The sequence below is a fragment of the Colossoma macropomum genome, unplaced genomic scaffold (assembly GCF_904425465.1).
Source record: "Colossoma macropomum unplaced genomic scaffold, Colossoma_macropomum, whole genome shotgun sequence".
NCBI classification, from domain to species: Eukaryota; Metazoa; Chordata; class Actinopteri; order Characiformes; family Serrasalmidae; genus Colossoma; species Colossoma macropomum.
Genome location: NW_023494789.1, coordinates 17,907,192 through 17,932,214, shown reverse-complemented (window position 1 = coordinate 17,932,214; position 25,023 = coordinate 17,907,192). Strand labels below are relative to the sequence as shown.

General features: G+C 39.4%; 2 protein-coding genes across 4 annotated transcripts in view; both read left to right on the top strand.

Annotated features, from left to right (window-relative positions):
• The window catches only part of ryk (receptor like tyrosine kinase), a 62,383-nt gene extending 55,660 nt beyond the window's left edge, over nucleotides 1–6,723 (top strand). For all 3 annotated transcript variants that reach the window (XM_036570391.1, XM_036570392.1, XM_036570389.1), the window contains 3 exons: nucleotides 469–628; nucleotides 4,573–4,709; nucleotides 5,407–6,723. In XM_036570391.1, the coding sequence (XP_036426284.1) occupies nucleotides 469–628; nucleotides 4,573–4,709; nucleotides 5,407–5,518 (409 nt within the window). In that variant the 3' untranslated portion in view covers nucleotides 5,519–6,723. The remainder of the gene's footprint in view (nucleotides 1–468; nucleotides 629–4,572; nucleotides 4,710–5,406) is intronic.
• Nucleotides 6,724–12,837: 6,114 nt separating this feature from the next.
• slco2a1 (solute carrier organic anion transporter family, member 2A1) overlaps nucleotides 12,838–25,023 on the top strand; it is a 29,370-nt gene continuing 17,184 nt past the window's right edge. Inside the window, exons 1-3 of the mRNA XM_036570388.1 lie at nucleotides 12,838–13,043; nucleotides 21,219–21,356; nucleotides 23,401–23,563. Coding sequence (XP_036426281.1) covers nucleotides 12,984–13,043; nucleotides 21,219–21,356; nucleotides 23,401–23,563 — 361 coding nt within the window. The 5' untranslated portion in view covers nucleotides 12,838–12,983. The remainder of the gene's footprint in view (nucleotides 13,044–21,218; nucleotides 21,357–23,400; nucleotides 23,564–25,023) is intronic.

Genomic DNA, 25,023 nt, shown 5'->3' with positions numbered 1-25,023 from the left:
TGATTTTTTTGGGTAATTATTTTATCCTGACTCTGCAAGGTTAGATAGCAAAGAAAGTCTACTTACAAACAAAATGTATGTGTTTTCCTTTAATTTCTTATCCTTCTGCAATTACCAAACACAATTCTGGTTGTTTATAGCATAATACCATCTCTTTTAATGTGATAAAAAGTGAATTAATTATTTTGAGCATGTTTGTATTTGTATAAATGTGTAATTTACTACAGCTGTAAGGTGCTGGAAAAGCTTGAAAATGGACTTTGAAAGTGCTTGAATTTGACCTTGGAAAAGGTGTATGAACGCTGTTTACAGCTCATCTTATTTTTCATCTGACCTGTACAGCACCATCATTCATAATCAAGCACATCTGCAAAACCATAGGCATCATTATCATCAGCCATTACCAGTCTGGAGTCTGTTTGAACCTCCACTATACTAAAGATTTCTCACTTTGTGTGTTCTCTATAGCATCGATGACAGCATGCAGGTGAAGATCACAGATAACGCACTGGCTCGAGATCTTTTCCCCATGGACTATCACTGCCTGGGGGATAATGAGAACAGGCCAGTGCGCTGGATGGCCCTGGAGAGCCTGCTCAACAACGACTTCTCCAGTGCCAGTGATGTGGTGAGAGCATAAATCCTCTCTTTGTGTATTGGTTGTCTTCTGTTGTCTTTTTTCCACCAGGACTGCGCCATATGAATCTCATATATTGAGATTTGATTTGTGAGGTATACAAAAAAGATTCAAGACATTATTTTATTTTTATTGTGGATCGCATGCCTTGATTCATTGAACGCCTACAAAAAAAAACAGTCTGGAGCCTCTGAGATCTTCATGATTTGGTGTTCTCACGATATTTTGAACAAAATTCAAAACAAAATTGATTATAATCACTCAGCCTATTAAAGGCACTGGAGCTGGCAGACAGGAGGAGTGCTGGAGTGAGCTGTTGGCTCTGATTGTTTGCAAACTTTGATGTTCAAACAATGCACGTGCATTTAGTGGCATAATTAATGAATAAATGATGCACATTTTCACAATGTTTCACTGCGATATCACAGTCTCATAATGCATTTTTATTTCTCAGGAGTGCATAATAAACAAGTTTGTGATTGGTTAAAAGGCTCATTTGCATTTAGCATCTCTTTGCGATATCAATATTGCAGGAAAGAATAAATTGCACAGCACTGTGAGGAGCCGTGCTGAAGTTCTCTCACTAAGGAGAAATGTAGTCTTGATGTAGCTTCAAGAAATGCGGATCATCCCTGTTTACACAGATCTAGATTTACACAATGGCAGAGTTAACGTCATGGTAGCTGTTCTCTTGCGCAGTGCCAGAGAGGCCCACTATGAGCAAACGTAATCAGGAGACAAAAGCTCCTGGACAGGTTGAGACGTGACCCAGCTGTGCAGATTTACTGCACAGACACTGGTTCTTGACTTCCATAATTATGTACATTGGAATATATTTAAAGTGTGTGTGTGTGTATGTATATGTATGTATGTGTATATATGTGTGTGTGTGTGTGTGTGTGTGTGTGTGTGTGTATATATATATATATATATATATATATATATATATATATATATATATATATATATATACACACACACACACACACACACATAATATTTGGGATGCATTGATGACCTTTTTTTCAGATCCAGTACAAGTACATATTTTTCAGTACTCGCAAAGGCAGTCCATTATCACACTGGGTAACCTTAAAATTAAGTAGTTGTTACTGTAAATGAGTGCAGTGTACCTTAAAAATGAAATCATTAAAATCTTGCTGATTTTAAATGAAGAGCATTATCTGTCTATGCCATCTTATTTAACAATACCTTGGATTGAGTAACACTGCAGTGTAAAACTGCAGGTTTGTTCCACATCAGAAAAACACGACTGTACAACTGTAGTTGTGCTTCTCATTTGTAAAAACCATTTTATTTTGGCTGCTAATGTTGAGGTTTAAAGTTAGGCTTAGAAAATTCTTATTACCTATACTGTGCAAAAGTCAATGACCACCCTTCATTTATTTAATTTGGGGGTGAGGCAGAAAACATATATTTAAGGGAGAATTACTCAAAAGCCTCAACACCTGTATTTAAAATCTCATTTGCGAATTTTCTTGTTTTTGTCTGTTCCTTCCTGTCTGTTGTCTTTCTTTCTCACACTAACAGCTTATTGACAGCTCCATATCCTTTCAGACCCATAGTGTTGAGTTATCTTTTTATAGGGGAAGGTTGGACAGAAACAGTTGTGGATTTTTCAGATCTGAAGCAAGAGTGGAGTTTGATTTTTCTCCTCAGAGATCATCTCTCAAAGAGGAAAGCTTACAGTACTGAAAGTACTGTTCATCTGATGGCTATAGTTTTACTCGTCTTCCAGGACTTTTATAGTTATTAGGAGTTCTATTTTCAATGGAACTTTTAAAAAAATGTTTGAAGAAGTTTTGGAAAACTTTTTTTTTCCCTTCATTGCCTTGCGAGCAGATTACGTTTTATATCTAATCTTCTCAGACATTTCTCCTGAAAAATACCTTCTCTCATATATGCCATGAGTATATATAAAACGTGTGAATGTGCCTGGAATGATGTGCTTTATGGCTGTAACACACATGCATGCCATGCCAAAGGAAGAGGACCCTAGACAGTCAGGAAGCGGCAGCCACCGCCTGCCTCTCTGGTCAACCACACGCACATGGCCAGAAGCTGTCATCCAGCTGACCTCTGCAGCCTCAGAAGTGTGAGAGAACAATAGCGACTGCCGTTGGCCACTAACCAGAGACAGGAGAGTCTCCGCTCATTAGGATACAATAGAGACTGGTGACAGAGCCAGCAGCCTGTAAGGAAAGCTTTAGTCTGCTGTTATACAATAGGAACCAGTGACGTGTAGGTAAGCCCATTCTCTGGTAATCATTAGACATCTGGATTTACTGTAAGGCCTGTTAATGAAGGAAGCAACCCACCTTACACATTGTCTAGGGTGGGTGTCTATTGGCATGCTCACAGATAAGGATAGTGACTCCGGTTGTCACTCCTCTCTGTTTGCCCACATAGAAGTAGTGCTATACTTATCTGATCCACTGGATCAGTACTTGCACTGATACTGACCTAATGAAAAGAATTGGTATCGATTAGATGTGACCAATCTATGATCAATACTGCTTCCAAGTCAAGATTGCTCTAAAATGGAAGTGTTATGCCAAAATGTGATAAACATCAAATTCTCACTTTGCGTTTTATTATTGGAACAGAATGCTCTGCATGCAGCTATAAATTATGAATCATTACAGTCAAACTTTTTGTTGAAAGAGATGAAACGAGTGTTTCTATGCAAATGCACCGTGTGTTTTTCTACAAAATGCTGCTGTGTCAAAACAAAGCACTTTGCAACAAAGCATGACATAGCATTTCAGAATAAAACCCCTGTGCAGGAGTGCTTTTCTAATTCTGTTGTGCTTCCCGCCAGCTTAGTCAGCAAATAATTATTTCAGACTTACATTTTGATCAATTTAATGTAGACTAAAACTATTTGTGATTTGAGACAAAGTGATAGTTAACATGTTTACAGTGATTAGACTTTGCAACAAAGATTTAAAATTAAAGAAGAAAAAAAATATCGGATTGGTACTCTGTATCAGACAATATCCAGGTTATTGTAATCAGGAGAGAAAAAGTCAGATCAGTGAATCCTTATACAGAAGCATGTGAAAGGTCATTCATCTTCCTCTCCCTGATTCAGACACTCATGGCACTGCAATAACTGATTGCCATCATGCTGTACAATTTCTAATAAGCAGTTTTTTATTTAGTCTGAGCTCAAGGGCAAATGTCAGAAATTTGCGTAATTTACCAACTCGTTGTTTTTCACTGATTTGCGGCAATTTGTTTCTGTGAGCACTGCTGTTCAGGCAGATTTAGTGCGGCTGTTATGGGATGATGAATGTGGATGTGCACTTTGAACCCTTTCAGCATCCCTGTGGACTAAAGGGCTAAAATAATCTGGAATTGGTTGATTTTGTGTCCCTGTGCTTTGTTGAATAAATCCAGATTTCCTTGAATTGTGTCTGTAGAATGCTTTGTTCTCAGAATGCGAACTGTTGTTGATTGCGTACTGTGACCTGGAGAGGATCTGGCTACTTTACTGAACGTGGTTCTAAAAAAAATGTGACTATTTTAAAAGGAAATGTTGCAAACAAAACACTGCTTGTTTTAAGTACAGTCTGCCAGTGTCATGATCCTCATTGGATGAGTCTGTGATATGTTTGTTGTGGAATTTTAATACAGTAGTGCAGATTTAGACTCCATCTTATCTCAGCTATGTTGTGTATCTTATGACTTGCAAATAAAAACTTGAAGTGTAATCTGTCGTGGCGATTTTCATGATAAGAATGTCCCTTCTTCACCAGTCTAAATACTGACTGTTTGTTTGGCAAACACTGTCTGACTTAGTGGTCTCGTCACTTGAGTAAAGGGTGGTCCTATCTCTGTGTCTAAGCCACTTGAGTTCTGTCTGTGCAGACGTCTTGTCCTCATAACCTTAATGTGTCCTGTCTTTACAGTGGGCGTTTGGGGTAACTCTCTGGGAGCTGATGACACTGGGACAGACCCCTTATGTCGATATTGACCCCTTTGAGATGGCAGCCTATCTGAAGGATGGCTACAGAATAGCACAGCCCATCAACTGTCCGGATGAACTGTAAGTATACGTGTGTGTGTGTGTGTGTGTATATGTATGTGTATGTATGATGTATATATATATGTGTTATGTATGTATTTTATATTATATATATATATATATACTGGGAGAAATTAGCAAAAGAATTTATTTAAGAATTGAAAAACTGAAGGCCTGGCAGCTGTTTGCTCAGCACAGCACTAGAAACTCTGATATGGATCTTGGAGAGGCTAATCGACTACAGTATAGTGCCTCCCACCACACCACAGCTAAATACACTTCCAAATAAAGAAACTGCCCAACAAGAAATGTTCCGTTGAACCAGAGTCAAAGGACCACCCGCTATCAACACAGTTACAGGCGGCCTCTTATCGGCATCCTGCAACTGCCAGGGAACTGGAGCCACACCGTTTGAGCGCCAGGAATCACAAAGCTCAGAATGCTGCCAGCCCTGTCAGCAACCCAAACGTGGCATGATTTATTGTGCGATGTGCGGCCTCTGGAAGATGGCCGACCGGAGGGCAGGAAAAGCTAATCAGTGTCGGATCACTGTTTAGCACTTTCCTTACGAAAGAATAGGTGATGACTGTACTTTGTGTGATATCCATCAATACGCATGGGAACATGTGAGCTGAACTACAAAGATGAAAAGCTTTTTACCAGGTGTAACAATTTATGCCTTTTTTACACTGAATCTATACAATTTCTCTATCTTCAGGTTTGCTGTCATGGCGTGTTGCTGGGCCTTGGATCCAGAGGAGAGGCCGAAATTCCAGCAACTTGTCCAGTGTCTCACAGAGTTCCATGCAGCTTTGGGAGCCTATGTTTAAACGCCAGCTTCAGACTTCGCTCTAGATCTGGCAATCGCTGATCAGCACTATCCCTGCAATGGAATGAGAGAGTGCCTTACTAAATGATAAAATACTAAATAAATCAAATTAATTTTGTTGGAAAATAAGGACTGTTGTCACTGCAACTTTAAGACTTCTCACCTTCCTGCTTTTTGACATTTGGAGAATGGGAGAATTACTTGCTTTGGTCACTATTTTCTCCTGTCGCCTCTGCATGGAATAGCAGACATCCTCGCATTCCCACTGTTGAAGAGCATCACGTATGTCCTCACCACAACACACACATTTCTGAAGAATGCTGGCATTTCTGTTCTCTTTTTAGAGAACTTTTTTCAGTTGAAGACTGAACTGCTGAATATTCTCCTAAAGCTTACACTGCAGTTGATTTGTCTGATTTTTTTTCAGACACTTCTTGCTTAGGAAAATGGTTTGTACGTTGTTTTAAACCCTTCAGTGAGAGGAGTCATCTCCACTGTATTAATTATGAAACAGAATCGAATGAAGTTTGGATGAAGCAGCCTTTGTGAGTTATTTTGGGTGAAACCTCTGATCATCTATATCGGCCCTCTCTTTGGTACTCATAAAAGACGTTTGCGAAAATCATTTTCTTTCAGCCAGTCCGCTAACCTGGGCTCCATTGTAGCTCACTCCTTTGGTCATCATAGGCCATCAGTTTACTTCTTCAAACAATGACTTTTCTTCGAGGGAGTGGATACGCAGAACTTCTACTGCTTTTTTTACCAGTGTTAAACTGGCTTGTGGTACATCTACAGCAAAGAGATATCTATTTTATTCAATGGATTGATCTCTTCAAGGATTTGAATTGTGATAAGCAAATAAATTAAAAATTCCAGTAATAGGAAAATTCCTTACAGGGTTGTTACTTATTCCTAAATGTTTTGATGTTTGTTCTGTGTCAGAACAAAGTCCTCCTTGTATTTTTGAGAATATTTGTATAAATGCATCAAGAAACACCAGTCACTGTGAATAATTGAAGTGTACGGCCTACGTAGACACAGTTTTTTAAGCCGTTATTTTTTTTCCTAGCATTTATAGGCTTTTCTCCATGTGTTCTCATGATCACTGCATGTTGATTTGAAAAGGTATTGTGTAAACTGTTTCTTGAATTCATAACATACCAATTAAAAGAGAACCCGAAAATAACATGGGTCCTCAGTGTTAAATTGCTGTTTGTTGCTTTTTTTTCAATTCTGTATTATGTATGTCATATTTAGTGCTGTGAAACGTCAGAGACCACACTTAATTTATTTAATTTCCAGTCAAAACGGCCAATGAATACAAGTTGCTCATATGTCTAAAAATATGATATATAAGATAATGCACTTGGAAAGTGAAAGAAAATGAGTGGGGGGAAAAAAACAGAAGTTTCCAAAACGAGTTCAGAAAATTGGAAAAAGGGACACCTGACAGCACAAGAGTTGGTAGACCACCCAAAACTGAAAGCAAGTAGCCTAAAAAGAATGGAAGCTGTAATAAAGGCATGTGTGGACAATGAAAATATTTAGTTGTTGAGGTTGCTATGAAATTTTCTGTTAAATATGGGTTTTATGCTTTTTTTCTGAATTGAAATAATTGAGAGCTGGTCTCTAGCTTTTGCACTGTACTCTTTATTAGTATTTAACAGTGGTCACTACTTCACTCCTCCTAGAGGTCTGTATTGCAGAGTTCAGTTTTGTTCAGTGCCATAACCTCTGTCAGTACAGGCTGACCCACCTGCAATCAAACTGGTATTGTAGAACAGTGTTGCCTGTGGTCATAATGGTGTCTTTATTCTTCCCTTTATATCACTACCTGCAGTTTTACACTCATAATTCATGGTTAGCAACATATCACTTTACACATAAGCCTATATAAGAGCACCAACTTGGTTGTGACATTGCAATACTGAGTGATCAATCCAATTTCTTTTTTTCTTAAATTCATTGAAGGCAGTGATTTGTAAGGGATCCCATAAGAACAAACTTAGTCCACTGGTTCTGCCATCAATCTGACAGATACTGGGGGCCCAGTTTCCCAAAAGCGTCTTGGTGTGAAGTTCACCTTAACTGGTAGGGAGAGTGTTCAGTGTGATTTACACTCTACCGCTTTAAAAAAATCCCAGCCAAGATCTAGTTGGCAGAAGATGCTGCCCACAAAATCAGGTACTGTTAGATGTGGTTGGGGAGATGGTTTCCTTTGTAGTCTTGTATATTGAATCACCATTATATGATGCTGGTGGAATAAAGATGAATGCTTTTGTGCAATTCACAGTATTTTCTAATTTGGTGGTTAACTAAACCAACCTATGATTCATCCTGTAATTATCATTGTGATATTTTGATGACTGCTATTTGTACCCCGTGGCTGCTTGTTTTCACTACCTGAGGATCTACAGAGTAAATGTTCCACGTCTCAGAGTGCCTCTGATGTAAGCAGGTGCTTGATTCAGGAAAGAGCTGTCCTAAAGCGCTGGAGTGTTAAGATCATTGTGACCGTATTGTTTTTTTGAAGGCATGATTCCCATGCAGTCTTAAGATTGTATTGTGCTGAGACTCTTCTGGGAAACCCAGGCACTGCCCAGTTGTGTGTAAGAACGCAGTGACCTCCTTTGTACCGTTAGTGCTTGACCAGTGATGCGAGCTGTGCCTGCTCAGTGCACCTGACAAGATATTTACCTAGCTGTGAACTCTGCTTTCCTTTAGATGGCAATTACAGCATTCATAGGTTGCAACATCAAATGAGTGCTTAAAGTTTACGTCTTTTGAAATGTACAAAGATGCTTCAGTTAGACAACAAGGGGAGTGTATGATTCACTGGGAATTCTTTTCTTTGCTGATTCTTTCATTCATTCCAACAATTGTTGACCTCTCACATACTTAACTGTTTCTTATATGTAGCGGATGTTTGTATTATAAAAGAATATCTATATGGACATGTAAGGCGGTTTCATAGCTGTTGAGTTTTCTTTTTCTCCTTCCAAAAACAGGCATTGTCTTTGTGTGTCATGCAGGAAAAAAAACATCCATTGTTTTTGTTGCACCCAAGAAGGGAATGAAATCACTGAAAATGTGCACTTCTTGTTGATGTTGTAATGGAAAGTTATTTAATCTTTAATTTGCTGGAAGGCTTGGCAGTGTAACATGAGAGCCAGGCTTTAAATCTTTTCAGTGAGGGACACTGTTTCACTGTTGTACTATTGAGAAGCCTCACTCATTACATCAGCACTCCTATAGTGTCCTTCAGTGGACGTTCTGTCCTGGTTTGTAGGGTAAACGGTGTTGTATAAATTGTGTACTTCATTGCAAGTGACACTCCTAGTTTGTTATTTTCAGTAAGATGCTGCAGAAAGAGCAAATATTTATGAGCGCACCTGTTATTTTTTGCAAAAAAAACAAAAGTAGCTCAAAATTGTGCATTTACTTCCATTGCATATGAGAATGCTGTATCTGTATCTTGCCGGTCTGCTCTGTGAAGCTCCATAAACTTTACACCGTATTTGGACAGAGAGCCAACAGTTAGCAAAGGAAATGTCGGTGATGGAGTTTGTGAAAGGCTGTTAATGTGTCTTTTGTGTGGCTGACCTGGATTTTGCATGGACAAGCTCACCTATTCATTTCAGCTTTCAAAGGTGATGATGTTGAGTGGAAACACTTTTGTTGAGATTTCTTCCTTATGGTGACTGATTTTTGTGTGTGCTTTCTGCTATGTGATCAGTGCGTTGGACTTTGAGTGCTTGCCTTGTAGCACTACAGCAAACATCTTGTTTGGTTTGGCATGTTTCCCGTAATGTTATCAGTTTCACTCAGTGTTCTTGCTGAATGTGGTGTTATGTATGAATGCTCTCTTAAGGCGTCTCCGCATTTTCTATCTAGATGTATCTGCCCTAATTAGTATTAAGAGGCAAACTGTCCAAGAATTTCTGAGGAAATATGCACAAAAATAAGAACCATACATTTTTTCAGATGACTTAAAATGTGGTGTAATATTTATTGACTGATTAGTGACATCGGTTCTGCCAGATGCCTCTTATTTCCAGATTTGTACTTTGCTTGCCTACAACAATAGACAAAAGACAGACAGCACCATGGAACAAATCAGTTCCTATGGGCGCTGAGGAGAATGCTCTCTTAGCCTGGCATATTAGGCAAGACTTCAGATCCCCGTTCCCTTTCGAAGCTTGCCAAGCCATGAAAGACTGATTGGCAGATGGAGTAACGTTAAAATACATGGAAATGGAAAACCTCATGGGAACCTTTTATTGGACCATAAAGATTACAATATGTACACTGCCGTTTAAATGGTTTGTGTGCTTGTATCGTTTAATAACTCTGGCATGTTAAAACGTGTTTCATCTGATTAAACTGAATTCAGTGTTGCCTTCCTCAGTGAGTAACAACAATGTGACCAATAACATCTCTCATCAAACGTTTCTTATGAGGAGGGTTTTGCACCAGCGTTTTCAAGTGGGTGGTGGTAACTTAGCGGTCAGGGGCCTTGGCTGTGTCTCCTCCTGCCCTTGAGCAACGCTGCAACAGAGAGGTTGCTTGTGTAGTTTAGTCCACCCTCTTGGTTAGTCAATTTGAGCTGCTTTGGACAAAAATGTCATAATGTATGACAGTGTCAGTTAATTAAGCTCCATGTAAGATAAAACCATTGAGCAAGTTTATGTGATAATAGACCTGCAAGGATATCCTGTACTTAACAACTGAGCAACATGGAAAGCTTTAATCAGCCTTAGGTGTGACTTTAGTCAATGTGATGTCTACCGACATTGTGTAAGGGGGCTGCACTAACCGTAAATTACTGCTCTTAGTAACCTACTGTCATCCTCCGATGACTAGAAGTTGTCTGCACTGGAGTCTACACTGAAAAGAAAAAGCAGTACACTGAAAATTACATAAAGAAAATCCCCAAATGAACAAAGTTTAAGTGGACATTTTGTACAGCCATTCCAGACAAAACAATCTCAGAACGACTCCTTGATCCCAGGATATTTTGAAGGTTATGTAATGACATCCCTGCTGAAAAAGGACCATTACAATTATTCTTAAAGCCTAATGGTGTATTTGGCTTAACGGCTTCCAATTGAGATCACTACTTTGCTGTAGAACACCTTTAGGTTCCATTAGGTATCAACCATCGGTCACCTGCTAAACCGTCAGGATCCTTTACACTGTGATATCAAGCCATTTAAGAAGGCAAAGCACATTACAAACTCATCAGTAACCAACAGAAGCACTTGGTTTCTATGGGTTTTTCAGCAGAGACGCTAATTTCACCTCAAAATACAGGACGAACGAGTCCCCTAACCAGAGTACTGAAAACAGTGGAGATCAAACATGCCAACAGCGTAATCCTAGATGACGGCTGAACAGCCAGACATTAAAGCGTTCATATTCATAATCAATAAGATACACTTTGCATTCATTCTCACTTACCCACCTTTGTGTTAAAATGTGTAATATGCTGTATGTTTTGTTGCCTGTCTGCAGTAAGCAAGTTTGAACTCCTCCAGTTTTCTTGATTTTCTAGGTGAAAATAAGTTCACATAACACATTGTTTATAGAGAAGATTCGTAAAGATATTTAAACTTTTTTATTTATTTATTTATTTATTTTGTACGGCATGGTGGTTAGTACATTTTTTTCTATTGGTTGCCTGAATTTAAGATATTGGAAAAATTAAAAAAAACATTAAATGTGCCATGACCTTTTTACATGCCACATTTTTTTCATCCTCCCCAATATGTTAAATTTAACAAATATACATAATGTCCAAAAGTAGAGGAAGTGTTAACTTATTTTCTCTAGAACATTAACAAAACATGCCCTTTGATCGGGGCGCCCAAACCTTTTGCATATGACTGTAGCTAATGTCTATGTCGGCAGGTGACTGACCACAAAGCTCCTTGCTATCAAAGTTGAGCTGCTAGTTCATTCATCAGTTAAAAATTCTGAGGTGAGTATATCATTTCCCTTTAATAGGAATAGATCGATTTAATTTGCTAGAATTCCAGATTTTTTGTTGTTAAAAACGAGAACTGGATGTCCAGATTGTTATTTTGTGATAATCGTTCACATAAAGTAATTGTGTAACCATACAACAGTGGCTCCTTTAGCCAAAGTAAATGTAGCTTAAGGGGTGTTATTTTCAACCATTATACTCTGTAAACCTTCCGTTCTCATTGTATAGGGCCCATATGTCAAACGCAAGACACAAGCCTATCCGCCCACAAAATATTTTAATTTTCTATTAATATTAGTAGGTTTCACAATGCGCTGCACTACAGCCCCCAGCATGCACTGCAACGTAACGTGCGCTCTAAATCTCCTACCGCATAAACAACCTTTGGGACAGCGGCTACACTCAATTCTACATAGTTCTACACAGTTCCAGACCAGTCATTTCACCAAACGCACTATCTGCATTTCAGCTGCAGTTCAACCACTCTTCAGCTCAGAAATTGAGCCCAAGTATTAATGAACTTGCAGCAAAGAAAATTATTTGCTTGAATTAGGTGTCTAATTCAAGCAAATAAGTAGGTTTAAAAAACCTAAGTCCTGGAGAGATTTAAATTTGGAATATTTATTCATGTAATATTTCAAGGTCTACTACAAGTGCCTATATTTTACTGTTGAAGCTTTTGCGTATTTTGAATAAACAGTGGCCAGTTCAGGTAACAGCACATGAATTAAAAACATTTTTTTCTGGCCCACAGATTTGTTGAGATTTTTAAATACGGCTCCTGTAGCGGTTTGACACCCCTGGTTTAGGGTGTATGGACCTGGTTTATGGACCAGGCCAGGATCACTTCTGAATGAAATGCACTGAAACAGCAGAGTCAACTAAACTTTCTAACAGTTCTACAATGGCTCAATGAAGATAATGGGTGAAAAAATAAACCACAAATTGGAGGAAAAAGTTGAAAATAAATAAATAAGATACATTAAAATGTCCAAATGAACACAGTGGTAATAAGGTGTATCTCACTGAGCTCGTTTAAAAGGCTGTAGGGTTTTATAGCAGCCTGAGCCGTGAGGGCGGCCTTCAGCGTCTGCTGACGGTTAAAGGCTCCACACGGTTTCAGGATCGGCCTAAGACCTTTACCATTCACAGTCCAACTGAGCTGCTGGTAAAGAAACCATAAATGATTTAAGGATCGTATTTTCACAGTAAACTGCTTGCAAAAGCGCGGAGAGTTGTGAGGAACTGCAGCTCTCGGAAGTAGTGGGATTCTCAGGGCGAAGAAGCGGAAGTACTCCTACACGGAGTGGAAATAAAGTCGCGTCATTTCCCCAGAGCGCGGGCTTTAAACCTGCGGCTCGCGGGCAGAGCAGCGTTACGTCATCAGCAGCGCGAGCCATAAAAAGCCGAGGAGGAGAAGGAGAAAGAGAGAGAGAGTGCACCACTCTAAACCTGGAGAACCCGCAGAGTCCTGCACGACATGGACATGTACACCAAAGAGCTCCACAAACCCAGACGCTGCGTCTTCAGGAACATAAAGGTACCGCCGACCAGAGTGGGCAGCTATTACTGCTGTGACCAGCTGGAGTAGTCGCGATAGTAGTATCAGTGAGGGTTATGTAATGGTGGCGGTAGTTGTGTTATTGTTATCATAGTTGTTATTTTAGTAATATTATAATGATAATAATTATTGCTTATTACTTATGATACAACTCTAGTTGTTTTTTTTTTATCAGCTGTACTTGTTATTAGTAGTAATAGGGGCCTAATAGTGGTAGTAATAATGGCAGTAGTTACATTGTTATTCTAATAATAATTACTGCGTGTATTACTACTTCTACTACCACTACTACTAATAATAATGCTGTAATAAATGCTGTAATACTGCTACAGTTGCTTTTTATTATTGTTATCAGCTGTTATTTTAATTATTAGTGGCAACAGTAGTCTGAGTTAGTAGTAAAGGTAGTTTTTTTTTAAATAATGGTGGTAGTAGTAGTATTATTAATATTAATAATAATAATAATCTTCGTATTATTATTGTTGTTATTACAGCTAGTAGTAATAATAATTGTTATTACTATAATAATAATAAGAAGAAGAATCATGCTGTAGCAAATGCATAAAAATGCTGCCATAGTTGCTTTTTATTTTTATTAGTGTTATCAGCTATTATTGTTAGTAGTAGTGATAGTAGCCTAATAGTAGCTGTAGTAATGGTGGTAGTAGTAGCTCTACTGTTATAATTGTAGTTGGTTTTATTGCTTTATTATTTATTTTTTCTATTATTTAATTATTTATTTTACTAATATTGTTGTTATTAATGCAACAACTGTCAAAATTATAACCCTTTTCCAATCCAAAACTGAGCATTCAGAACCCTGAACCTGTACAGCAGTGTAAGAGCTGATCTTATCACCTGTTAATTAGCGTGTAATGAGCCTTTATCTCATCTGAATTGTGGCTGCGGCTGGTCAGAGACCAGCTCATAAAGCCACGTCTGACCACAGTTAATGCATCCTATCCATAATGTAATTATGTTTTTATTGCACAGACAGTTCTAGAGCCTTGCACAGAATACACAGAGTTGCCTATTGATTGAACAATCATGATTTTGAAAGCCTGGCTAAGTTTATTCCAAAGCTTTGACAGATTTATGAGATTTTAATAACTTTACTGACCTAAAATGGTCTAAAATTAGCAGAGTACTTTTGTTTTTTAATGTAGAGGTTTTCAGGTATTGTCTTTAAATGATGCATCTGCTCCCGTAATTCACTTTGGTCCTTCAGAAAGCAGGTGCAGGCATAAGCCTAACTCAGGGGACGTTGCACAATGTTCATTTGTTAGTCTCATATTTTGAATATTTTGGGCTACGTGTTAGCCTCAAACCAGATATCCCTGGAATGTTCAGCTTAGACATAAAAGTTTCAGTCATGCTGCATGCTTTCTCACAATTCTGTGATGTTTTGTGAGATAAATGGTGTGTGGGCTCAATCTCTGACAACACGCTTGGGTTTTGGTCATTTAAATGAATGTAATACAATGTTAGAAATGTTACTCATTTTTTTCTCACATCTGATGGTTTTAACTATGATTAATGTATCTCTTCATATCGCTGAATAACGCTGCTGTAAGACTGCAGGCTTTCCTCACCTTCCTTGAGTAGCGAACAGTTTGTACTTTTCTCAATACAGACTTCATCTGTGTTGCTGGTTTGCTTGTACTCCTCTGTTTTACAATGATTGATTGCCACTAAACTTCGAACCCCAGCCAAGCCTTTTTCTTGCGTTGACTCCAGGTTCACTTGAATTCAGGTTGAATTAAAGGTGAACTTGGTAACAGATGTACTGCTTATTGCAAGTGTGCAATGAACTATGCATGTTATACATTTCCTATATGATTATACAATGAGAATATGTTTTCTCCATGATTTACTGAATGGTCTGTAGTGTTGCATCACTGTAAACCATGGTGTGGAGACAAAACGTGCAGATCATCAGACAAAAAAAAATCTACTAATGTTCTTTGCATTTGGAAGTGCACTAATACTGTTGTACCTGCCTGTAGCAGCATGATGTTTTCTGAGAGTCACTTTGTTTTCCCACCTTATTTGAGGTGTTCTGTTCTCTGTATTAGATCACAACCTGGACAAAGTGTCTCATCTACTCTCCAAAACTAACACAGGATGCAGACCTTAATCCAAATCCCCACTCAAGCACAAGTGTTGTTTTTTACTGCCGAGCTCTTTGCTGAGCTGCGGTGGGTCTGTTTAGATTCGAATCACTGCTAACTGAGGTTGCTCTGCGTCCTGGGTGTCTGTACCAAGCCCCGCCTCACCACCAACACCTCATACACTTCAAACGCTTCCAGAAGGGGTTACGAGTGAGGAAGTGTGCTACTGTGAGTGTGCGTACTATGGTGTTTATAATCTGTACCAGAGTCACTCGAGCAAATCAGTTGTGTGTGGTAATGGCAGGTAGTTAGTGAATACATATTCACTGGGGATGAGTCAGAGTGCAGAGATGTGTGGCAGAAGCTGAGGTAGAACACACTGTTCAGTGTGCCAATCCTGATGGACGCTGCTAAAGAATACCCCTCAGTGTCTAGCTTAAAGCTGGACAAGAAAAACTGTTCTCTGACCAGTCCTCAGAGTATAGCCTTTGATGATGCATGGATACTGTGACACACCCAAGTCTTGCTAAATTCACTAAAAGAAATAGCTTATTTTGGGAGTTCTTTACACATGATTGAGTGCACATGGTCAAAAAAGTGCTGATAAGTATTTCGCCTGAGTTGCAGCGAGATTTCAACATTGCGTTGTTTGGATTTTCTGCAGTTTGGCATTTGTAAAACTACACCCTTTAGGTACAGAATGGATGTGTCACGTATTTGGGTTATAGGTCAGCCCTGGGCTGCACCTACTAGCAAAAACTGGTCTTTCTTCCTATGGAAGTGTGACCATTGCTAGAGAAGTGAAGCCAGACCTTTGTCTCCTCTGGCTCCAGCAAACCTTAATTGTACTTTGTTGTTTGTGATTGCTTACCTTAGAAGTAGGCCTCAATCATTTTAAAAGAGGTCGCTAGCTGTTCTTCGTTATGAACAACTCTTCGTTATGAGCACTCTGCTAGGTCAAGGTTTGGCTTGTTAATAGTCACATTGTCCATGGTGCAGAATAGTGCAACTGTGTCTTGCATCAGAGCTGGTTTGTGAGGAACATGATGTGCTACATTTGACTCTGCTTTCATCCTGAGCACAGCGTACAGGAATGGTTCCTGTACGTTTGACCCAGGAAACACATCATCTGCAGCCTGTGATGGAACAAGGCTAACACAATAAAAAACATTGGGCCTCATTCACCAACCATTCTTAAGTAGAAATTTCATCTTAGAACCCACTTATGCAGTTTTCACAAAGTTTTTGACATTCACCAGTGTCTTCATATTTGGGATTTGTTCTTAGGTAAGAATCTGACATAGAATTTTTCTTATTTGTTGTCAAGAACAAATTTAAGAACAAACTTATGAAGATATTGGTGAATGACGCCCATTGTTAGTGAAAAATGAGGCCCAGGTTAGTGAAAATCAACCTTTATTTAGAAATTCAAGCATTACCTTTACATCTACTGGAAATCCTAAAAGTGTCCTGCCTAAAGACTCCCTTTCCACGACATGTGTAAGCATTGAAGAGAAGCATCCGGAAACGTTCTGGTCAGCCCCTTCCCTTGATTCTTTCTTCTCAGTGGGGCTGTGGATGCACCACAATGGCTGCCAGGAGGGTGCAGAAGATGTGATACATTTGCGCGATGGTAGGCTGCTCTTCCCACACGTCCAAACTGTCGTCAAAAACAGTGCACCCTAAGCTGGCGCAACTGCTGTATCAGCTTGGTTTGCATATAATTTCAGAAAGTTCTAATGGGAAACAAGTGTCTCAAAGCAGCTCTGAATGTAATCCTTCCAACACGGTACTCATCTTATACTACAACACTCATCCATCTGTTGAAGGAAGCAATCCAGTTTGGAATTTCTGGAAAAAAAGAATACACATACACACTCAGAGACATCTTTTTGAAATAAGAAAAGCATTAAGCTCAGATTAAAACTGTCATTACTGTTTTTCTGACTTCCTGGTAAGCTCTGTGCAGGCCTGCCAGTGCACAATTGCTTGAAAAGAAGATAGATGAAGTATGGATCTCTGAAAATGACTTGTGGGGAAGTATACTGTTCTGATTTTCCTCCAAGGATCTGCAACTCATTTGCACAATCACTTCATTACAATAGAAAATAATCCATGTGGTTTGTGTTCACCCGGGGCAGCTGTGAGTTTGTCATTAACGACGCAGTGAGCGATAAATTCGGGTGTCGTCGCCGTGAGGATCCGCTGTCTTCCAGAGAGATGATCACATGCTGATGAGCCTGCTGGCTATACCTTCCAAAAGATCTTTTCGAGTTACTTCTCGACGACTTCTTTTCCATTATAGAGTTTTCAGTAGTGATGAGGACTGCTTACAGTGCGCTTTGTTTCTGGGATCTTGAGACAGTGATGAGTTATGGTTTGTCTCGCAAGATTGGCTGCCTGCAGTGTTGCTGTTAGCCTGTCAGAAGGCCTCAGGGAGACTCATAAACATGAGCTGTTTCTGCCCAAGCTTCGCCCGGCAACTCCACTTGAAAGGAGACAGACTTGCTCTTGCACAGCCGGCCTAAATAAAGAACATACCCCTGCTCTGTGTGTACATAACGATTTAAATGGAAAGCTGAATCAAACTGAGGCCTCCACCGAAGCACAGAGACATAGAGTTGCCATTCAAGCGGCTAACAAAAGCATTCGCTGGAGCAGGCCGAGTGCAGCCAGCCTATCAAAACAGCTCCACAATTAAAGACCCCTAGCTGCAAAACAAGGACAAAATTTTTAGCCACTGTGTAAAAGCGGCCATTGTGCGTGCTAACAAACCATAAAGTCGAGCTTTAATGGGCGCTATAGCAGTTCCTGGAGCTGATGGAAAGCTCAGTGCCCACCCGGCCTTGGCTGGCGGCAGAGCAAAAGAGATGGATTTGCGTCTTGTGTTTGGGTAGAAAAGCCAGCCAGAATCTCTACATGTCCCATCAGATTGCCTCATGCTCCTGTGTTCCTCCACAAGCGCCTCTCAGGCTCTTCTAGCAGTGTCTTGGAAATGAGTGAGATTCATGGAGAAGCTGCAGCATCTCTCTCTCTCTCTCTCTCTCTCTCTCTCTCTCTCGCTGAGGGTTCTGGGAACTGATCCAAATTATGAGCTTTGATCTGCACCGCATCTCTGGCGTACGGCCCCCAGAGAGCGAAGCAGAGAAGTGAACAAACGTCTGTAACCCTCAAAGCAAACAAAGCGATCATAGAGCACTGCCTGCACAGTTTAATGCTGCTGACTGCTAAGCACGGGTCTTACAGTGCACATTAACTCTAAGTGTGCTGGATCAGCTACAGCTCTTCTAGGAACCACTTTTAGAAGCTCTTTCAGTTTGTCATACTCCTCTTATGAGGACTTTTCCGCCCTTCGCCTTCAGAGAGTTTCCTCTGTTATCATGGTCTTACTCCAGTAGCCTGTGAAGTCTGAAGATGTAATCGTTCTCCAGACGTGGAGCCACTCGTGTTTTCAGTGTCTGAATGAAGATAAAGCAGTTTCAATGGATAAATGAAAGCAGAGACGCTGCTCCTCCAACTTTCCATTTTAGGAATGTTAGATCTAGTGATGAATTTTGCTGTGTTAGCCTTCTGGCCTTCTGTGTTAGTCCTGATGGAGTGAAGAAGGCTTGATGATTCTAGGAATGCTCTTCTTGTTTCCGTCTAGTAGAGAGATCGAATGCTGTCAAAAGATGGAGGAAGTGAGTCTGTGCAACATTTGTTCTCTGTTTTCTCATTGTGGTTGTGGCTTCAAATGTGGGCTCAAACTTACCAAGTATTTTTCAGATAGGCTCATTGTGACATCAGTGCAGAAGCTCTTTCAGTTTCTCATAGTCCTCTCATGAGGACTTTCTGAGCTTTTCCACCCTTCACTTTCAGGGAGTTTCCTCTGTGTTATCAGACAGTCTTACTCCAGCAGCCCATTAAGTCTGATTGAAGCTGAAGACGTAATCACTGACCGGTGTTGCGTCCTCTGTGTCTTGGTTAGAGAATCAAAGAAAAGTACAAAGACAGGTCTTTCAACTTCCCTGTGAACAGCACCACTATGCAGGCCCATGACTGGGCATAAATCAGAATGCTAGAATATTCAAATAGACATGAAAAATTGATTGAAGTTAGGATTTATGACATGAAAGTCAGCTTCATGCTAATGTCATACGTTCTCATATTAAACAATCATGAGCTGTCTGAACTCTATACTCCACCAGAGGACAGTGTAAAGCACATGTGTTAAGCTCCAGTCCTTGCAGGCCAAAACACTGCAGACTTTAGCACGCTGCCTCATTAAACATACCTGATTCAGCTCATTGGCTAATTAGCAAAGCCTTCATGAACTGAATTCAAAGCGTTAGATGAGGGTAAACCCTAGTATCTGCAGCACTTTGGCCCCCAGTTTGACATCCCTGGTGTTGAGTCTACGTCTTACTTTTTTGGACAGAGGGTCTCATCCGTTTTGTCCAAAGAAAGAAGCATGGACAGACTACTGCAGCCGGCTAAAGGACACTGCGCACCAGACAAAAAGTGCCATGCTGTACCAAGGGTTTCTGTTGCTGGACAGCAGATAATACAAAGTGTGGCTATGGCACATTGGGGGCACCGCAGAAAAACACCAGTATACCAATGATGGAATAAAACTTTCAGTATCATTTAGTGAATGAAATTTAAGATTTATGGCCTATGGCACTTTATCTGGAGAAATGATTTAGTCATGTGTCAGAGGAATGCAATCGTAACATTTGCTCTGTTTGACTGAGTTATATGCTAGCTCCTCTCTTTAAGCAGGTGGTCTCTTTAAGAGCTTCATATAGCCTCACATAAATCCATGGCTTTTTATTTTAATAATAATGATAATAAGTAATAGTGATAATGATAGTCAGTAATTAGTGCACTTGCCATTGTTATTCAAAATAACTACTTTATGGAATGTGAAGGTTGGAGCTACTGAGGCAAAATCTCTATAGGCAGCCGGTACTGCACCACCAGGGAATCAACAAAGAGCAATGAAGCTTGTGAAATCTGGGCCGTCCCACAACCTCCATTCACAAAAGGGTCTTAAACAATGGCAGAACCCATATAAAATAATGTTATTATACATGCTGACCAGGAATGTACTTATACCTTCATATACTATAATACAATCTGAAAATGCAGGGGCTCAAGTCTGCTTTGCGGTATGTCTGTGCATGTGCCTGCAGTTATGATATGATTTATTCTGTGATTTCTCTGAAAATTTATACGTAATTCAATTAAGATGAAAAAAAGTCATTTAGAGTTCATTGTTCATTGTAGAGGAACTTACTGACTCTGATTTCTTTACAGTGGTGTTGATAGGAACCAGGGGTTGCAAAGTCTACAATGCAAATATAGCCATTTTATTTACTGTACAAACCCACCAGTGAACCTACACATGTCTTGTGAGTTTTTATATGTTGTGTTGATAATGATCAATGACATATCTGAACAAAAAGTATCATAAACAATGTCTCAGGCATCAGCATGTAATAACTTTCTGTGAGGAAGCTTTTAGAGGCATTCTCTTTAGACATCCAATCCCTATCACTACAACTGTGAACAATTCTGACTCAAAGTTTTTCTAGAATGGATTGCATTTCACATCAAACCACTCTGAATGACTTTGTTTACCATTTAAGTAAGCAGAAATTTTGGTGGAAAAGTGGAATTTGCCTCTAAGCCATTTAAACATTATACATTACATCACAACGTCAGAGAAAATTGCATAACACTCCACACTCTTCAAAGGTCTAAACACAATAACATATGTCCTTCTAAGTCTACTCACTGAGTAAGCTAAGTCAGAATGAGTCAGAGGTGAAAGTCTGTTTGAACCTTTTGGACTTAAAATAAGGTATTCTTATTTGATGACAGTAACTGATTCATGGATGTAGCATGTTGGAAACATGTTAAATGCTTAGTTTCTTTTTTTGACTGCACATTTTATCAGTAGATGAGGTTTATATTGTTTGTGCAATGCACTTTGTGTCTCGTATATTTCATGGGTATTGTAATCTTTGCTCTTTTCCTGACCTGTTCTCTCCTTTTGCAGGTTTTTGTCCTCTGCCAGGGTCTGCTGCAGCTCACCCAGTTGCTCTTCAGCGCTTACTTCAAGAGCACCATCACCACCATCGAGAGACGCTATGGCCTTGACAGTCTGTCCTCAGGAACCATCTCCTCCCTCCATGAGGTGCAGAAGCCTCCGCCAACCTCAACACAGCACGTAACACCACAGGATCAAAAACCCTTAAACCCAAAGCCTTTGCTTGCTCGAGTTCTATTTCAGGGGAGCTTTAGAACGGTGCCTCAAATGCAGAGGCATTTAGACATTAACCCTGAAAGCTTGAGGATCTAGACGTCCCCCCAGTCCAAATTTGGTGATGTAGTGAAGCTGAACGTTTGTTTCTGTAAATCTGTTCCTCTCAGCTGGCTGGGCAAAGTGTTGAAGTGTTTTTGGTTTCACTTTTCCAGCAACATTTGTGGTTTCTGAGCAATAGTATGACGGTCATGACAGTAGAGTCCATTCACCCGGGTGCTGACACCACAGATGTTGAAACAACGTCCTACAGCAGCTTGACAGCGTCATATAGGTTGTAAGAGGAACTGAGGGAGATGTCATAATAAGCAGTACTTAAAGAAGCAGTACTGGAAACTTTTGTCATACCAGTGAGTCACATACCACAAAAAAGACTTTCCACCTGAGCATGAAATGAATTGGGACTTTTCATCAATGCTGCAAGCGTCCTCTAAGGGTCAGTCTCTTTGTTTAATTTAATGGCTACGAAGTAATGTTTAGTTCATGATCATTTATACCCCTAAACTCTCCCCATAAGTGGACCCACACCTCAGTTCCTCACAACATGAAAACACAGACTTTGTTTCAGGCATCTACTGTTTGTGAACAATTGGGCCAAAAGTGGTGTGAGTACAAATAATACAACTTAACCCATAGGCAGGGTTTATTAGCAGTAGCAGAATGAGTTCTAACCAGATGAGCTTTCCAACCTAATTAAATAAAAATATATTCTTCAGAATAAATATGATCAGTAAAAAAAGCTGTCAAACACTAACAAATGTAATTTTGACTGCAAAGTAGAACAGCAAATATGATCAAATTGAAATATGTTTCATTTACAGCATCTATGGAATGTTTTTTGATGAATATGTGAACAAAAAGTTTAAAACACACAAATGTGAATTTGTTTGGGGGATGTGGACTCCTCATTGTGTACTTTGAGAGGCTTTGTTGTAACACAATGTAAATAAAACTAACTCCGCCATGTGGAGACTATAATTTAACCTGGCTAGCTCTCACTGTAAGTTGGTCTTTTGCTTTTAAAGGGTGCTGCATTAGAGCCACTGAGAAGGTTATTAAAATAATATATATGGAAAGTCCATAATTTATAAAACTAGCAGTGTTATTTGAACGTTTCTTATATTTTTGTCTTGTTGCTTCAGCCATTCCTGATTTTTCATGCTAAACCGCATTTTTCATGCTGAATAGCAGTTTTTGATCTTTGAGATGTATTATTCAATAACTCAATTCGCAAAAAACATGATGAAAAAAGTTACTTCCATAAGTTCAGGGTGAATCACAAGGAATATCTTTTTGATAATTGTCAGATGACGTTGCTATGGGAAAAAGAAAAGGTGACCAAAAGCATGTTCTATTTGAACCTGTAACTATGTCAAAATACATAACGATCTGTGCTACATAACCCATGTTAGATTATTCCTTTGGTCCTCCATTTGATGAATAATCAGCCTGCAGTCAAAGAGTTTAATACCTGAATTAGAAAGTGCTGAAACAGAGGCACAGTTGCCCAAGGAATAGTTCTGAGTTTGTAGTAACAGAGAGCCTGGTAAATGTTCATATTGGATGTTGTAGTGGGGACAGTGTTATTTGAAAGTCGCTTATGTTTTTGTCTTGTTGTTTCAGTCATTCCTGATCTTTCATGCTAAACCGCATTTTTCATGCTGAATAGCAGTTCTTGATCTTTGAGACGTATTGTTCAATAACTGCTAGAAGTTATTCAGTTACTATTATGAAACATACCTGTGTTATGTAATTATGAGAGTGAAAAACTGAAGCCTAGGCCCGCATACAGAGCTTAAGAGGTTAAGTGATTCAGCAAGAAAGCAGATATAATATGTGCTGTTGTAGCTTGTCCCATTTCAGCAGACAGAGTGATAAGTGTTGTGTGTGTGTGTGTGTGTGTGTGTCCTGTGTGTAGGTGGGGAATGCGGTCCTGATAGTGTTTGTCAGTTACCTAGGAAGTCGTGTCCACCGCCCTCGGGTCATCGGATTGGGTGGCCTTCTGATGACCATCAGTGCTCTGATCCTGGCCCTTCCACATTTCCTGTCCCAGCCCTATAATTACAACTCTGCCCTGAAAGGTAAAGACCACCGTGCACCCAGACCTATAGGTGCTAGTATATATATTATACATAGTACATATCCAAATATTATTGTTACATATATAGTACTGTGCAAAAAGTCAGAGACCACTCTTTCATTTATTTAGTTTCTAGTCAAAACAGCCATTATGTATGAGTTATTCATTTTTTTGGTGTTGGAAAAAACATGAAACATTTATTTAACAGGAAACAGCACAAAGTCTAATTTCAAATCTATGCATATTGGTCCAGTCTTTTGTGCACAATACTGCCAATCCAATCTTAAAACCAGCGAATTACAGCTGTGTCCTCCCAACAACAGCGGCTCTCAAAAGTGTCACTGACATTATATTCCCCTGCAAAGAAAATGGGCCTCCTAACAGCTGTGCAAGACCTGTAAGACCACCCAAACTGTCACCATCAGATAAACAGCACTTAAAGCTTTCATCTTTGAGAGAGAAGAGAAAATCAAGCCCCATTCTTGCTGAAGATGAGAAAAAATCCACAGGTGTTTCTTTCTGTCTTTCCATTGTGAGAACACAACTCTATGCTATGGGACTGAAAAGATGTATAGCTGTCAAGAAGCCCTTACTGAGAAAAAAAAAATGACAGACAGAAAAGAAGAAAACATCCACTGTAACTAAAACTGGACATCTGAGATGTGGAGTGATCTGTAATTGGGGTTACTTAGATTGTGAGAAGCTGAAAATACAGCCAACTTCTAAGACTGAAAGTGTTTACAAGAAGCATGGAAAAAATATCCCTGCAAGCCTCTTTAAAAACTGAAAGCAAGTCTTGACACATTTTCTTCAAAATGCGGGTTGCTTCCTTAGGTGTTTGTGTCAGCCACCTCACAATATAAACTACCCTATAAATGATTTTGTATAGATTTAGCTTATTACTATCTCAATAAATGTGTTGAGATTAAAAAAATAGATCATACTATAATCCTTCAATTTCTAAGGTCTGAATACTTAAGTTTTTTTTAACTGAACTAATTTGGTAGAATATCCATATATATTACAAATGGAACATATTATTATTACATGTAGGCCCTTGTATATAATACATATGGTAAAAATGATTATTACATATAGGTGCTTATTTAATACATATGGGACGTATGTACAACCTCACATCCTGAAAAATGATACAAACAGGCCTGTCTGTGTGAGACAGTGCACTTGCTCTTGTGCGAGAGTGTGTGTTTAATATTGTTTTGTACACTGTGTGCAGAGGACAGACCTCTGGGCCCTGAACTCATAAAAAAACCAATTACATCAATTTGGTTTAAAAAGCCTCAAAGTATTCTGTTTAAAGAAGATTAGACATAACAAGGTGGGGGTTTATAATAACATTAACCGGTGATAATAATCATTGTAAACAGGACAGCGACCTTATGATTTGTACTGTACAATAGCAACAGGAAGTTGCTTCAGGGCCTCTGCACCATGGTCAGC